Here is a 15,056-nt window from a genome sequence, read left to right as displayed (position 1 = left end):
TCCAGCAATGGCACGCATTACGATGTACAATCCAGATTGTGCTTTATAACATGTTCATTACACATCTCCAGAAAGAATGGTGACATTTCAGACAGGCGTGGTAGGCCTATTTATGCTATACACAACACACAACTTGTGATAATTTAAATAGTTTAGATGTTAAGACACATTCAACAGTTGCTAGTACGGCACGGGATTTTTATCATATTTCATCATCTTACCTTAGTTTTAGTAAGCACTTTTAAACATTGATTTGGGGTCATTTACAAAAATTCCATATTAAATCATCGTTTACATATTTCATAAAAGCCACCTTTGCATAGAATACGGAATGTAATGTCCACCGTCCGCCCCATCAAATCATTATGTGGATTATCATCCACAATCTAATATTACTTAATTCATCATTTTCTCTTTGAGACATATAGTGCTCTTCTGAATATTTTTTGTCAGTCATTGCTTATAGCCTACACTTATATATATTTATTAGAGTTCAAAAATTAGGTATGAAAGTCAAACAATTCCATAGCATTTTATTATAGGCAACTAGAAAGAAACTTAACTAAAAACTAAAAAGATTAAAGCGCTGACGTGGCACTGCATCATGCTTGTAGGCGGGACTTGAATACTGTTGTCAACATCCCAATGTAAGATTTTCACCAAAATGGCTGATCACCGAGAAGGTGAGTGGAAGATGATTAAATAATAGCATTAATTATTATTAAAATGACAAAATACGATTTTTTAAAATGTCATCTTTTTTATTGGTATTAGTAGCGAGGTATTTGAGCCAAGTTTGCCAATGCCGTGTACTTTAGCTTGCTGGCCCGGCCTTACAAGGCGGTCAGCTAGCTTGTTTTGTTAGCAACCAAGCTAGCTCACAACACATCTGCCTCGCACAGCATCATTGAATCACTTTATAATACGGCTTTCGTTTAACCGAATGAAGTCGATTGCACGCTGTAATACTTCCCGCACCATTTACCTTTCAGGGAGGATAACCAGCAGAAAATGAAAGCAAACTAGTCCAGTTTACCATCTTGAATTGTTCATATAATGTTAAGGAGATGCAGTGTAGACCATTGTTCTATCTAGCAAGGAATTTTCCCCTTCGTCCAAGGTTGCTCTGCTATAACCACATACTTCTTCATGGGCTAGCCACCTCATATCAACAAAATAAACAACATTAACTAATAAGGTTATTACAGTAGTAGCTCCTTAATTGCAATGTGTGGTTACACAGTCATTCTTGCAACAATAAAATGAATGTGCATGTAAGCAACAAGTCACGGACCTCTGGAAAGGGCACTGGTTTGGGAAGCCTACAGTTCTTTACATATACATTTACATTTAGTCATTTAGCAGACGCTCTTATCCAGAGCGACTTACAGTAAGTACAGGGACATTCCCCCCGAGGCAAGCAGGTTGAACTGCCTTGCCCAAGGACACAACGTCATTTTCCATGGCCTGGAACCGAACCGGCAACCTTATGATTTAATAAATTGAGCAGATATGATAACTAGGTTGCTAACCTAGTTCCGCCTGTTCCTCGTGGTGTGTTGCAGATGGTCAGGATGACCCTGAGAGTGAGGAAGAGGCGTACGAGGTGGTGGACCTGACTGAGTATGCCAGGCAGCACCAGTGGTGGAGCAGAGTGTTCGGGAACAACTCTGGCCCTATTGCTGAGAAGTACTCTGTGGCAACGCAGATCATGATGGGAGGTGTGACCGGATGGTGAGTCCTGGTACTCCTACTAACTAAACAGACCCATGGGTTGAATGAGTTATATAACTGTTATAAGGAACGTGACCATAATCATCAGCCCATTTTTAGCCTGGCAACATACTTGAGTTAATAACTTGTTGTTTTGGTTTTCATGTTAATGGTGATAAAAATCTGTTGGTGTTCCTGTCAGGTGTGCGGGCTACCTGTTCCAGAGAGTAGGGAAAATAGCTGCAACAGCTGCAGGTGGAGGATTTTTATTGTTACAGGTAAGAAATGTATCATGTACTTGTAAATGAAAGTCAGGTGGCTTAGCGGTTAGGGAATCGTGCTATTAATCCGAAGGTTTCTGGTTCGATTCCTGGCCGTGAAAAATTACATTGTGTCCTTGGGCAAGGCACTTCACCCTACTTGCCTCGGGGAGAATGTCCCTGTACTTACTGTAAGTCGCTCTGTATAAGAGTGTCTGCTAAATGACTACATCTAAATGAAAGGAGTCGAGGCTCAGTTTTCACAGGATATGAACATGTTTATAGGGAAGAGGAGGCCTGCTAGATGATAAACTGCACCTCCCACTCACCTCTGCGGTATGTGTGGTCCTCTGTAGATCGCCAATCACAGTGGGTACGTCCAGGTGGATTGGAAGAAGGTGGAGAAAGATGTCAACAAGGCCAAGAAGCATCTGAAGAAAAAAGCCACAAAAGCAGCCCCTGAAATAAACTCCTTCATTGAGGAGGTAAAGGTACCTGCAAAACAGTCTTGCTTTTTCATAACAAAAAAAAAAAGTGGTGGGTTTATTTGTGTTTATCAATTAGGGATTCCAGTTTTTCAATAAAAAAAAAAATCTAATAATAATCTTAAACACGCCATGTTTTTCTCCATCTAAACTGTACATGTCGTTGGGAGCTCTGCTAACCTCGCAAGCTTATCTGCACCGAGGTTTACTATTGGCTGCAGCTTCAACGATATCTCTTCATTAGGGTCATTTCCTAGAAAGGGGAGTGTCGCCATATGCTTGTATTTGTATGCTTTTTTCAAAAGAGTTCATGTTTAGCGGGAAACAGATTTGGATGACCACAGCAACTGTGCCCTCTAGTGTATAACCGGACACATTACATGCTTAATATTTCTGTATGTTCTGTGCCTTCTCCTCCTTCTCACCCCTTCACTCCTGCAGGCCACTGAGTTTGTGAAGAGGAACATTGTCTTATCCAGTGGGTTTGTAGGTGGATTTCTCCTGGGCCTGGCCTCCTAAAGACACAACATTCCCCAGGTCCACCCCTTGATAACCAAGGAGTCCATCACCACACAAAGCTGTCCTTACTGTGAAGTGTCGCCATAGAGAATGTTGTTGTTACGCTGCATCCCTGTTCTCTTAGCTTTGGGTACCTCTCCCACCCTCCTGTAAATGTGTAAAGAAAAAAGACATATGTAATGGGAGAGGGGTGCACAAACATTCTAGGGAAGATGATTGGGATGCAGGGATTCTAATGTGTTTACTGTGAATACTCCATTTCCCAGCATGCTCGTCGCATTTTTGGGTCTCCCTCCTTGATTGTATGTCTTTTATGGATACTGATCTGTTGATTTGGTCTGGATATGTACATGTTAAGCAGATCCTTAGACATGTATGGAGGAATCTCCAGGGAGAGACAGTGGTATACATATATCACTAGATCATAAACTCACAACCTCCTACGCCAAAATGTATGTTATACATATACACTACAACATTTAAAATAGTATTTCTCTAGCCATTGAAACACTAAAAACCCTTTGTTGCTCTCCAAGAACTGGTATAGGGAGGTCAGTCTGTTCCTATATAACAGGTCTAGTATGCACTATATTATAGTACAGTACTCTACTATAGTACTGTACTATATTAAAACAGGCCTAGACCTTCTGCAACACAATCACCATGAGCTGTTCACCAAAACCTGGTTCCAGACCTGTTGTTAATGACATAATGCCATGACCATGTTTGTTTTTCATAGATGTATCAGTGTAGCAGTAGGACATAGGCAAAGCTGCCAGGTCATGGGTACCCTATATTATACTGTAATGTTTACATTAGATATATTTTTGAGTGGTGAAGTGGTGTTGAGTTTTCCAGTTGCTTCTTGTCTCGCCTTTATTTAATGGTGCCATATTTAACATAGTTTCCTTAAGGTGGATTGTTTTGTTTCTTTAAAACCCTAACTTCTGCTTGTTACCTTTTTTTAACTTGGGTTTAGTCAAAACCAAGCTTAATTGTAAGGTTTTTCTGTTGTAACATGTTTCACATTTTTTAATAAAATTGCCTGAATTTTGATTACATAACAGTGGTGGTGATAAGAGTAGTAATGAGGGCAGAAGGAGAAGGGTTTCATGCTCAAATGACTTCCCTAAAACTAGACCTGTAGTAGCTATCTGTGCTGTCGTACCAGTATCCTCATCTGCAGAATGTTGTGGAACAGGCATAGAGAAGTGTTTTCATTTACTGTAGGTCTGCTATCAGCACACCAGTTGGATAATCAAAATAATAGTTGCCAAAAAAAAAGGTGTTTAAGTGTTTTTGATCATCAATGCCCAGCTTTTTAACTACCTTTACGAAGTAGGAAGGCCGAGGGACAAGTGGGGTGCAGTGTCTGATGAAGGAACACGAGCGTTGATGGTCTTTCTCGACAGAGACATGGTACATAGACGAGCCACTGCATCTGCCAGCAACATGCTAACTCCTCCCCTCCTTTCGGTGTTGCTATGGAAACTGCTCTCCATCTCTCCTCTCCCTGAACCCTTATTCCCTCTATGGTTTAGCTTTCAATTTCCCGTCATTTCTTCTCTTTCACTTCTCAGTATTCATCCACTGCATGTGTGAGGAAGGATATCTGTACTGTATGTTCTTACGCGTTGAGAGCGACATTTTTAACATTGGGTGCATGGGCGGGCGGGGGTGGGATGAGGGGGGGGGGGTAGTGCCACCAAACTATTCACTAACCGATGACCACATCATCAGCCAATCACATCATAAATGGCCCCCTCCCAGCTCCGACCAATAGGGTACTGAAGCTGGTGTACGAGCAGAAGGGATGCAGCTCCATGGAAACCGCAGGGAGGCATTTTCAGAACAGCGCCTTCAAGTGGCTCCACGTGTCTTTACAATTTCAGTTCCCCTTGGCTTGCAATCCTCACAAATCTTTGCCTGATATGAAAGCTAATCATATCTAAAGGAATATGTTTGCTTAGTTTGTTGACTCATGGGATCTGATCCCTTTTAACGAAGGTCATAGCTGTAGTTGTAATAAGTAGCATCATGCAAATTCTATGCAAGGTCAAAGCATCATAGACTGCTTTCTCTGCCTTTTGGACTGAATAGAGAACAGAGTCTAGCAGGGACAAAAATATTATATATATATAATAATAATATCATTTTAGACTCTTGAGAGACATAACCTCATAGCTGGTCAATTAGCCTAACCCCATAATCATTTAACACAGTCATTCTCATTTTGTCAGTTTGATTCGATCTGCCAATGGCACTATTGTAGAATGAGACCAAATGTTAAAGCATTTTAGAATAACTAGCTTCAATTGTAAAGAAAAAAAAAAAAATAACAAGCTATTATTCATCCTACAATAATTCATAGCAATTGGCTGCTTTTATGCCTCTCATGACTAGTGTCTTATTAAACAGTTGATTCATGGGGCATATTTTGGGCTTATTACAAAGAATATTCATTAGACGATTTGAAAATCGATTCAAATATCTTATCATCACTCCAATAATTAAAGGGGATTGAAGAGAAAGCTGTCTATGAAGTGGCCGGACGTTATATAGCCTACAATACAATAATAATCTCAACCTTTTTCTACCTTAGAGGCAGAGCAATTGTAACAGTATTATTGTGGTTATTTTATAACGTTTGAGATATAGTCATGCAGTCTAAACGTACTGGAGGTCTGAACTAGTTGAATAAAAATGTTTTGCAACCTATAGGGGGCAGCAACACACGGGCCAGAAGCTGCCAATGACAAAACTGAACCAAAGCCCTGTCAAATCACTGCCTTAACCACATTTCGTGATGAACTGGTGTCACGTTGTTAGATCCTTTTATGTGTGTGGAACACGCAAACGCACATGCAAGTTTTAAGGCGATTTGGAGTTGATTGCTTGTCATGTCATTTTTTTGCAACCATCTAATGAGCCCCGTTCTGTACTTGCATTAGCAGCCTTAAAGAACATTTTCAGTGTCTTGAAAAAGACCATCAGACCAGTAGACATCGTATTGTCATCTTATTCAAATCATGTTGCTTGCTGAACTTGAGGGTTAAATTACGTATATGTAATTACAGTTGGAGTACTTTTCAATAGCTTATGGTCAACATTAAATCAGATGAGACAGGGTCACAGTGAGAGTAATAAACGTGTTTTAACAGAGTAATACATTATTATGTTAGGACAGGGAAAAGATTGTGGAAACGCTGACGTAAGTGGATGGGCTTTCGATGATCAACGCTTGCGCGGGGTGCACTAGATTCGATAGTGGATTGGTGGAATAGCGAATGTGGAGCAGATTAGGAAACTGTGCCTTGAGGGACTCGGGAGGGTGGCGCCCCAAACGGCATCTTGGCTCAAGAGGTATTGGCATTACCTTGGAATCTGAGCGCATCTACGGAGCCATTGCGGCTCCAAGAACACCAGTTTCATATCCCATAGAGGGAGGAGTCTGGCATTTCTGGAACCGGAGGAGCAGCAGCATCGGAGACAGTGTAAAAAAAACTGAAGAGACGGTGTCGATAGCGGTTGTGGACTACGATATAATTACATTTCCAACTCCAATGACACGTGAATGGATGGACATTCGATGAGTTAAAAATGAAGGTGTTCGATTTACGTTCGGGAAGCTGAGCTCTGCAGCCGTGTTTCATGTGCAGGGATAAGCCATCTGTGTTCGCTACGTTGGCTGGGTGTGCTCTGTCAGTGCAATAACGGAGCTAGCTGGCTATTTCAAATGGTGGCTAGCTAGCTAGCTAGCTAGCTAATACAAACAGATAACGTTAGCCAACCATTTTAGATAGCAAGCGAGTTAGCTTGCGTGGGAGCAAGCTGCATATTCGCATAGACACGAAGAGGCATCTTGTAGGAATTGTCCACTATATTATTTCAGCTTCTGCAAACCGGCTTGCTTTTTGTGCAAACAAGTGAAAAATATCCGCGCCTTCGGGTCTGTCCGTCGGATTAGGCAACTGGGGAGAGGTAACTAGAAGGTGGGGCCGAGGACTGTCAAAACGCGCCAGGCTAAGGCTGGAAATCCTTTGGTTTTCCCAATTGGGAAAATCGTTTGAAACAATTGCAATTGCGAGAGTCTGCAGCGGGGTATCCTTGCAATACTCTGTCCTGCAAGGAAGCATAGCGCTTACATTACACACCAAAGGCCATTGGCTTCGCTACGCTAGCTAAATAAAATCTTGTGGGGTGGATTTCACGGGGATTGCATCCCCGTTTGCTTTGGACCATGGCGGACGACGATGTGCTTTTCGAGGATGTCTACGAGCTATGTGAGGTGATTGGAAAGTAAGTATCTGCGGTTCTTAAAAAATGCATGGTGATGATAACATATCCAAGATGCGACCTTGTATGTGTTGTTTGACGCCTTAATGCGCGGATGTGTGGAAAGAATAGAAAGCTGCTTGTTTTTTTTTCTCAGTTTCTCTATGGATGCAACTGTATGTTATGTTACCCCAGTCCTAACAGAATGCCAACTGTTTGATAATATTCACACGAATAGAGTTCGTCACTATAGAGTATGGCCATGCGCTCACCTGTCTCAACAGATGACAATGTGAAGATTGTAAGATTAGATTTGGGAGTCAGATGGCTGAGTGGTGAGGGAGTCGGGCTAGTAATCTGAAGGTTGCCAGTTCGATTCCCAGCCGTGCCAAATGACGTTGTGTCCTTGGGCAAGGCACTTCACCCTACTTGCCTCGGGTAGAATGTCCCTGTACTTACTGTAAGTCCCTCTGGATAAGAGCGTCTGCTAAATGACTAAATGTAAGATTAATTATCATGCGTTGACTCACTCAGTGCCATAAACGCCGGAGGCCACCAATGCCATAACCATCCATTCATCTGTTTTTGAATTGCCTGGTAGTGATTGGTGACTGAATCATAATGCATTGTTCAGAGGAGATAAATAGAATATAGTTGTGGAATTTAAAGAGGTGTCACTCAATGCAAAGTTCGCAATCAAAAGCAGAAAATTCCCACTGAAGCCAAATCTTAACTCTTCAAGATGTGCCTACACACGCTTATGATGATTATAAATAACTTATTGTGTGTAAACGAGAAAGGATTATGTTACACAATAGCTTTATAATCTCTATATTGTTTCCCTGACTACACTGCATGCTTTGCTCACTAGCCTCACACCCTGCAATTCCACGAATCATTAGCTGTGTATCATTAGGCTCACAAATAGCCTGAACTGAAACCAGTCTGTAGAAGTGTACTGGAGGGTACCCTACCTAGAGACATGTATCTCGTATTGGTCCAGGCTTAAACATTTCAGAACTGGAAACAGTATTTCCAGAATAGCACAGGACAAAGTGAAACCAACTGTCCACCCACATACACAGCAAAGAGACCAAGTTAGCCCATCAGAGGAAGTCAGTCTATTTGTCTTACTTGTGGTTTGTAAGAAAAACAAACCTTCCTCCGTCTTAGGTGAGTTGAACGCTGGCTGTTTGATAGGAAGTTGCCCGACCGTTTGAGCAATTATTGTTATTGCAGACTTTCACACATGGCTTACTTCCAAAACCGTCATCCGTAATGTTCTGTTCCTCACTGGGATGTCAGCAGTAGGCCGGGCGATTCCCTTCTTCAGGTCCCTCCCTCCCCCTCTCAGCTCGGTGGAGATCCACAGGCCCATTAAAGTCTGGTGGACACACACATGCTCTCTGCATCCTCCCTCAGGGGCGGGTCTTTGTGTTGAGTAGCCCTCTGCCCTGGTTTACTTCCTAATGACTGGCCCAGGATCTGCCCTGTGTACGTCACATGCTTGTGGAGTTCATTCAGTAACACAGATCCCTGAACTGAGGCTAGAGCTGTGAGTGTCAGCGCGAGGCCTTGATGGAGCCATCTTGAGATGGCCATCCGGGAGAAGCAGTCAAGGTCTATTCGACTGTGCGCTCTCTTAACCGGCAGTGTGCGCATTTAATCACACAGTTCAAGTGCTGTCGAAGGGTATGCCGTGGTTACCAAATCTGTTTTCTGCAGGACCCTGAGTTGCTACGGAGACGGTGAACTTAAGGAGTTGGCACTATTACCTGAAGGTGATGAATATGCTAGAATTTTAATTATTATCTCTGAATATAGGTCAGTGACGTTTCTTTTTTTTTTTTATGTTCTTCCACAAGGCTGGCCTGTTTCATCGTCCCCGGTGCTATGAAACGCAACACGGAAACTCAAATGTGCCGACTCGGAGGTAGCTCTCAGATGCGCTTGAAAGCCAGAACAAAAATAAAAAAAGTTCATTCCCCCCCCCCACATCTCAACTTTAAAAGTGCTTCGAAGCCCTTGTGTGTTTCAGCTTTTGGGCCTCCCTCTTCCCCCCCGTAAGAAACTCTGGAGTTCAGGGGTGGGGAGCCAGGACCAGAGGCAGTCTGAGGGAGATCAATGGAGACAACGGGAGTTTAGATGATATGGCCCTGAGGCTGCAAGTGCAGCTAATTCCAGCAGACACTGCAGTACCACTCTGGGGCTCAGCTGAGCAAAGCAGAGATCTTTTTCCCATAAACCATTGTTATCGCCGGGACCGGGGAAAAACAACAAAGACACAGAACTCATCGTCTTGTATATCTCTCTCCCCTCAGACATAGGCTTAGGCGCTGTTGTATTTTGTGTCCTGTCGTCAGTTCGTTAGTTCATGCTAAAGTAGTTTGGATGCGCCCGGGAATAGGCCCATCTCGTTTGTGCCCACAGGCGATGTCTTAACTGTAGAACTGAGGCTGGCTTTACAATGTGACACAAGGGCTCTCGTCAGACGAGCTCTGCTCTGTGTCGGAGGGCAGTGTTGTAATGCTGACGTGTTTTGTTTTCTAACACTTCCCAACGCCAACAGTGATGGGCTCGTAGTGTTGTGCCCCTGTAGCTACCTCTGAAGGAAGGGGGCCGGCCGTCTCCGTAAGCCTTGAACAAACAGCAGGAGCGTAGCAGGCCCACGTCGTCTCAAGTTTGAGGAGGTTGGAGCCTGAGGGGAAAGTCTGTGGTTAGCAATTAAGGAAGTTTGCGTCCAATTTCTTCCTCATTTAAGCACTGAAGTACATCCTGGTACCTTCCGTTAAACAAATAAATCAGGAGATTAGCCTAATCTAAATGTCCCAGCGACACTCTTGCTGTTCCATTCAATCCCACGGAGTCTGAGGTCATGTTTGTGCAGGCTGAGCTTCACTCTTCAGGGAACTTGTTACCGTGAGGCATTCAGGGGCGACGGATACTTAAACCTTTTGTTTGTGGACACACGTTGCAGATTGCCCCTTGACCTCCTCTGTGAACATGTTCGTTAGAGCAGTTATCTTCCCCCTGTGTAAGCCCCCCTCCCCCCCCTTGCCCAGTCTGTTGTTGTCCCACAATATGCCGTTGTCTCTGAACCAGCTTGCGGAGAACTCCGGGTGGGGGGGGGGGTGGCAAGACAGTCAAGATAGAGGCCTAAGCTTAAGTGACTTAGGCCATTGAGAATCTTTTGTTCTGCGACATGTAAGCTACTAGCTGTAAAGGCTGCTTCACTCCATTGACCCGTAGTTCCGTCCGTGTTCCAGAATGTTCCGGCATCCGCCACAGACTCAGTCAGATCGTAGCTCCAGGATGGAAGGCTGGGTGCATTTCAGGAATAAGGAAACGTGGCCGATAGGAAGTAGTTCGATCCTTCCCTCCTTCCGTTACGGATCTCCATCGGAGTCCAGATCGGGGGCCCGTTGAAATCCTCCGCCCCGCTCCACGGCCGTCCAGCCGAATGAACTCCAACGAGCGTCTTGGCGTGAAACCGAGAGGAACCCAGCCTCGCGCTAGTTCCTGATCGGGTTTGTCATCGCAGAACAAACTCCTCAGCCGTGGCTGTGTCGAGCAGTATTGACACACAGCCATTCCCTTTCACTGCTACACACACACACACACACACACACACACACACACACACACACACACACACACACACACACACACACACACACACACACACACACACACACATACACACACACAGAGTCTAAACAGATCCAGGTTGCGCAATCGCGATCCCCAGCCCGTTGTTGTGAGTGTGTTTTATGAAGACATGATCACGCTAGGCATTTAGGCTCCAGTCGAAAGGATATCGAGGCGGGGGTAATTTGAGCCCCCTCGGTGAATTAATGACTCTCCCTGCATGGGACTTGTTATGCGCTAGAGTGCAACTGGAGTCACACGCGCTCTCCATTCCGGCTCTGGGGTGCTCATTAGAGCCAGAGAGGATTCTGGGACGTGGTTGGAGCCGCTGTTCTGGCCCAGTGAAGTGATCGCTCCTCTGGCTTTGCTGGGGCTCTGCTAATTAAACGTCAGGCTTGGGCTGACGCAGGAATCTCATTGATCTCATCAAATGTATGGGTAGTGTAGTTATTCTCCCCAGACGCGTGTCGTAGATCGAGGCTCGTAGATTGGACTCTCAGCCGAGGCCTGAGTCCACACACAGGCCAGCCTTCACTTGGCCTGTCCTCCAACGCAAAGAGTTTTCTAGGATACGAGTACATGTCGAGTGTTTATGTGTGCCGGTGTGTTGTCAGTTTGTGACATAATCCCATTACCAGTGACATAAGACTTTTTTTAGAACCTTCTGTAAAGGCCTGCTTTGCAGTCACTCTCTCTCTCTCTCTCTCTCTCTCTCTGTCCATCCACATATGGGGTCAATAAAGTGTGTGGTCAGCTCAACAGAGAGGAGGCTCCTGAGAGCGTCTGGGATTTATGCTCTCCAGCGGTGGTGAGAGTCGTTCTGGGCAGGGCCGCCTCCGAGGTGATTCTGACTCTGCTGTTTGCTTGGCTAAGGACCCCTGGGTGCCCTTCCCACTCAGGTTTCAACCAGAGCGGCTAGCCCTCCTCCCTTCCCTCCCGTCCTCATCCTTTTCTCCCTCATCCTTTTCTCCCCTCATCCTCTTTTTAGTTACTTTGTCTTTACCCTCATCTTTTTCTTTTATCTCGCGGAGATTCTACTTCCTCCCCTGCTTCCGGCCCGAGGCTATTGGAGAGGGGAAGAAAACAAAACAAAAAACAACGGGTGTTGTTTGAGCAACGCTTTTGGATGTCCTAATTGGTGTCTTTATAACCGCAGCATGTTGCACCGGCTCCTTACTCCGTGTCAGCCGCCTTTAATATTTTCACGAGTCGCTTTAAGTCTTAAATTAAGCTTAGGCTTCACACCGCTGACACTGTCGGGATATGTCAGCGAGCTCTGGATGTTGGAAACAGTTGGAATACTAATTGGTCCATGGATACGCCAAGGGTTGATCTTTTCAAATAACCAGTAAATTAGCCTGAAACATGCAAATACGCATAATCTGTAGGGCCAGAGTGTTTGTTTTTGCTTTCCACTTACTCACTTCCGCAGACTACCAGAACACTCGTGGCATTTTAGCTTCATCGCGCGTAATTAGGCTGTCTAAACAGAGCAAGCCGTTAAGGCGAAAGGGCCCGAGGGTAGCGAACGCCGCTACAACCCTGCTTTTAAGGAGTTTGTGTTCGCTGTAAGGTTCATATTCAGAGATAACTCCAACCTCAACTGTGTAACGTCTCCTGTTTGTGTGACGGCGCGGAGGATATGAGAGGCTGTGCGTGTCGTGTCATCTCTCTAAACGTTGGTAGAAGTCAACAGCAATTTTAGCGTATTCCTGTCTTTTTATGCCTTTTGGAGAGACACATTTCAGGTTCTTCCCCAAATGTTCCGTCAGTCTACCCGTACTGGTTGTAACTCTCCCTTCGTTCGTCAGAGAGCTGTGGTAATATGAGAGGGTGGCGATGATGGGGTGCTAACGGCTAATGCTAACACAACAGGGGAGAGGGTGATTTACTGTCTTGGGAGGTTTTTGAGGGGGGAAGGCGTATGAGCACAGCTGTGCCTAGGCTATATCATCAAAGCATGCCAGCCTCCCCCTCTCCTCTCAACACACACACACCAATAGCTTTCCTCCTGGAGGCTTGGGCATGGTGAATTTTCATCTGAACTGAGGAGATGAATAGCAATTGAATTTCATAAATTGAAAATTGACAATCATCCTCCGAGAGGGCGTCTCAACAGGCCAGTTGAACGCCGGTCGGGTCTCAGGTATCGACGGGCGAGGACTGAAATGGAGCTGACCATCAGCCCCCACCTCCAAGTCAGTGTTAGAGAGATAATGGGAGGTTTATTGACCCAAATATTAGTCTGGCCCCCACAAGGCCACAAACCCCCAGGCCAGGCTAGTTCAGTGCAGATTTGAAGACCCCCCCCTTCTCTGAATTGCTCGTCGCCAGGAGGAAGGAAGGGAAATGTGGAGGCCAATCTGTCTCTTCCACCCCCTCCCTCTATGTTTTTCTTTCTTTCCAAGTCTCTCTCTCTCTCACACTGTCTCTGTTTTGATGAGAAAAACAGCTGCAGTCCAGCCTCATTTTAACCCCAACCTAGAGGGGGCTCTAAAGGTGAGGGGGTCGGGCGGCTGTTTGTGTGGGTCTGACAGACTGGACCTCCCCAAAGAGTTAATCAACCGTTGGTTAATCATTAAGGCAGAGGAACGACCTCCAGGCCAAATAACCCCCCCCACACACACACCCTCACACACACACTCCACAGACACACACACACACACACACTCCACAGACACACACACACACACACACTCCACAGACACACACACACACACACACTCCACAGACACACACACACACACACACTCCACAGACACACACTCACACACACACTCCACAGACACACAGACACACACACACATGCGTGTGAGTGTGGAGGCTCTAGGATGACTACATGCATGAGTGTGTGTATTTTTGTGCCCTTACTGCCACTGTTTTGCCTGTGCATGTGTGAGCTTTAGAGTGCACAACCCCGAGTCTCACTGTGTGACAAGCTGCTCTCTGACCTAGTCTGCCTCTTCACTGCCCAGAACTCTCCTCTCTCCTCCTCTCCTCTCTCCTCTCTCCTCCTCTCCCGCTTTCCTTCTCTTCCTCTCCTCTCTCCTCCTCTCCACTCTCCTCTCTCCTCCTCTCCACTCTCCTCTCTCCTCCTCTCCACTCTCCTCTCTCCTCCTCTCCACTCTCCTCTCTCCTCCTCTCCACTCTCCTCCTCTCCTCCCTCAAGGTCCACAATGTTCCTCCCCACCTCAGTTGTATGTAATAGCACTTTTTTATTTTAGCCTTTACAGCTGGCCTGCTCACCACTGCTCTGTAATTCCTGTAGGCATGCTTGGGAGGTTAGGCTATATACACACTCACACACACACACCCTTTAAATAGTAGTCTATCTGGTCCAGGGTTGAGCCCGTGGTGGTTGTTGGTTTGTTGCCCATCTGGTGGCAGAGCAGCTAAACAGGCAGTCCTGACAGTGTGGGGTGTGTGTGTGCGCACAGGTCACACACACACCCTTGTTTGAACTGCTGTGATTTATGGCGGTGGCTGTTTGTGTGTTTTGAGTGTGCATTCTTTCTGTGAGTGTGTTCTCATTGTGTGTGTGTGTGTTAGTAGTAACACGGTGATGTTTCTCCTGCAGGGGTCCGTTCAGCGTGGTGCGGCGCTGTATAAACAGGGACACGGGCCAACAGTTTGCAGTGAAGATTGTGGATGTGGCCAGTTTCACCTCCAGCCCTGGCCTCAGTACTGAGGGTAAGACACACACACACACACTCAGAAAACCACCCTGCAGGCTGGAGGAGACATAACACCTGACACACACACAAACCGGTAACTACGTGACACCTGCTATGTGTGTGTGTGTGTGTGTGTGTGTGTGTGAGTAATAACTCACTGATGCATGGCGTGGCCTGCCATGCGGTTTTGTTCTGCGTCATGCTGTTACGTGTGTGTGTGTGTCACACTGCGATGGCTGTGTCCTGGGTTTTGGCGATGTTGTTGTGCCATCTGTGAGGGTCCGGTCAAAGAGAGAGAGAGACACAGAGAGAGAGAGACACAGAGAGAGAGACACACAGAGAGAGAGACACAGAGAGAGAGACACAGAGAGAGAGACACAGAGAGAGAGACACAGAGAGAGAGACACAGAGAAAGAGAGACACAGAGAAAGAGAGACACAGAGAAAGAGAGACACAGAGAAAGAGAGACACAGAAAGAGAGA

At 45.6% G+C, this 15,056-nt stretch overlaps 2 protein-coding genes across 4 annotated transcripts in view; both read left to right on the top strand.

The window, feature by feature from the left end:
• The first annotated feature begins 555 nt into the window (after window positions 1–555).
• On the top strand, window positions 556–4,033 carry LOC134007176 (FUN14 domain-containing protein 1). Of its 3 annotated transcripts, XR_009928013.1 has the most exons (6): window positions 559–683; window positions 1,566–1,734; window positions 1,916–1,991; window positions 2,330–2,464; window positions 2,900–3,556; window positions 3,593–4,033. XR_009928013.1 is itself a non-coding variant. In XM_062446406.1 (5 exons), exons 1-5 carry the CDS (start codon window positions 665–667, stop codon window positions 2,975–2,977), a joined length of 471 nt encoding a protein of 156 aa, XP_062302390.1. In that variant the 5' UTR covers window positions 556–664; the 3' UTR covers window positions 2,978–4,033. The 3 variants fall into 3 exon arrangements, 2 of the variants coding, with proteins under 2 accessions (XP_062302390.1, XP_062302389.1); XM_062446406.1 differs by having other exon boundaries at window positions 556–683; window positions 2,330–2,458; window positions 2,900–4,033; XM_062446405.1 differs by having other exon boundaries at window positions 2,900–4,033.
• A 2,219-nt stretch (window positions 4,034–6,252) lies between these two features.
• The window catches only part of LOC134007838 (peripheral plasma membrane protein CASK), a 30,225-nt gene continuing 21,421 nt past the window's right edge, over window positions 6,253–15,056 (top strand). Inside the window, exons 1-2 of the mRNA XM_062447554.1 lie at window positions 6,253–7,276; window positions 14,478–14,590. Of these exons, the coding sequence (XP_062303538.1) occupies window positions 7,218–7,276; window positions 14,478–14,590 (172 nt within the window). The 5' untranslated portion in view covers window positions 6,253–7,217. The remainder of the gene's footprint in view (window positions 7,277–14,477; window positions 14,591–15,056) is intronic.

Source organism: Osmerus eperlanus, chromosome 21, assembly GCF_963692335.1.
Source record: "Osmerus eperlanus chromosome 21, fOsmEpe2.1, whole genome shotgun sequence".
Classification (NCBI taxonomy): domain Eukaryota; kingdom Metazoa; phylum Chordata; class Actinopteri; order Osmeriformes; family Osmeridae; genus Osmerus; species Osmerus eperlanus.
Note: the sequence above shows the minus strand (reverse complement) of the source record. Positions and strands in the feature narration are given on the sequence as shown.

Excerpts from the sequence above, each read along its gene's own strand:
- LOC134007176 (XM_062446405.1), top strand. Across the intron at positions 1,992-2,329 it reads GAGGATTTTTATTGTTACAG|ATCGCCAATCACAGTGGGTA; the intron begins GTAAGAAATGTA and ends GGTCCTCTGTAG. Across the intron at positions 2,465-2,899 it reads CCTTCATTGAGGAGGTAAAG|GCCACTGAGTTTGTGAAGAG; the intron begins GTACCTGCAAAA and ends TCACTCCTGCAG.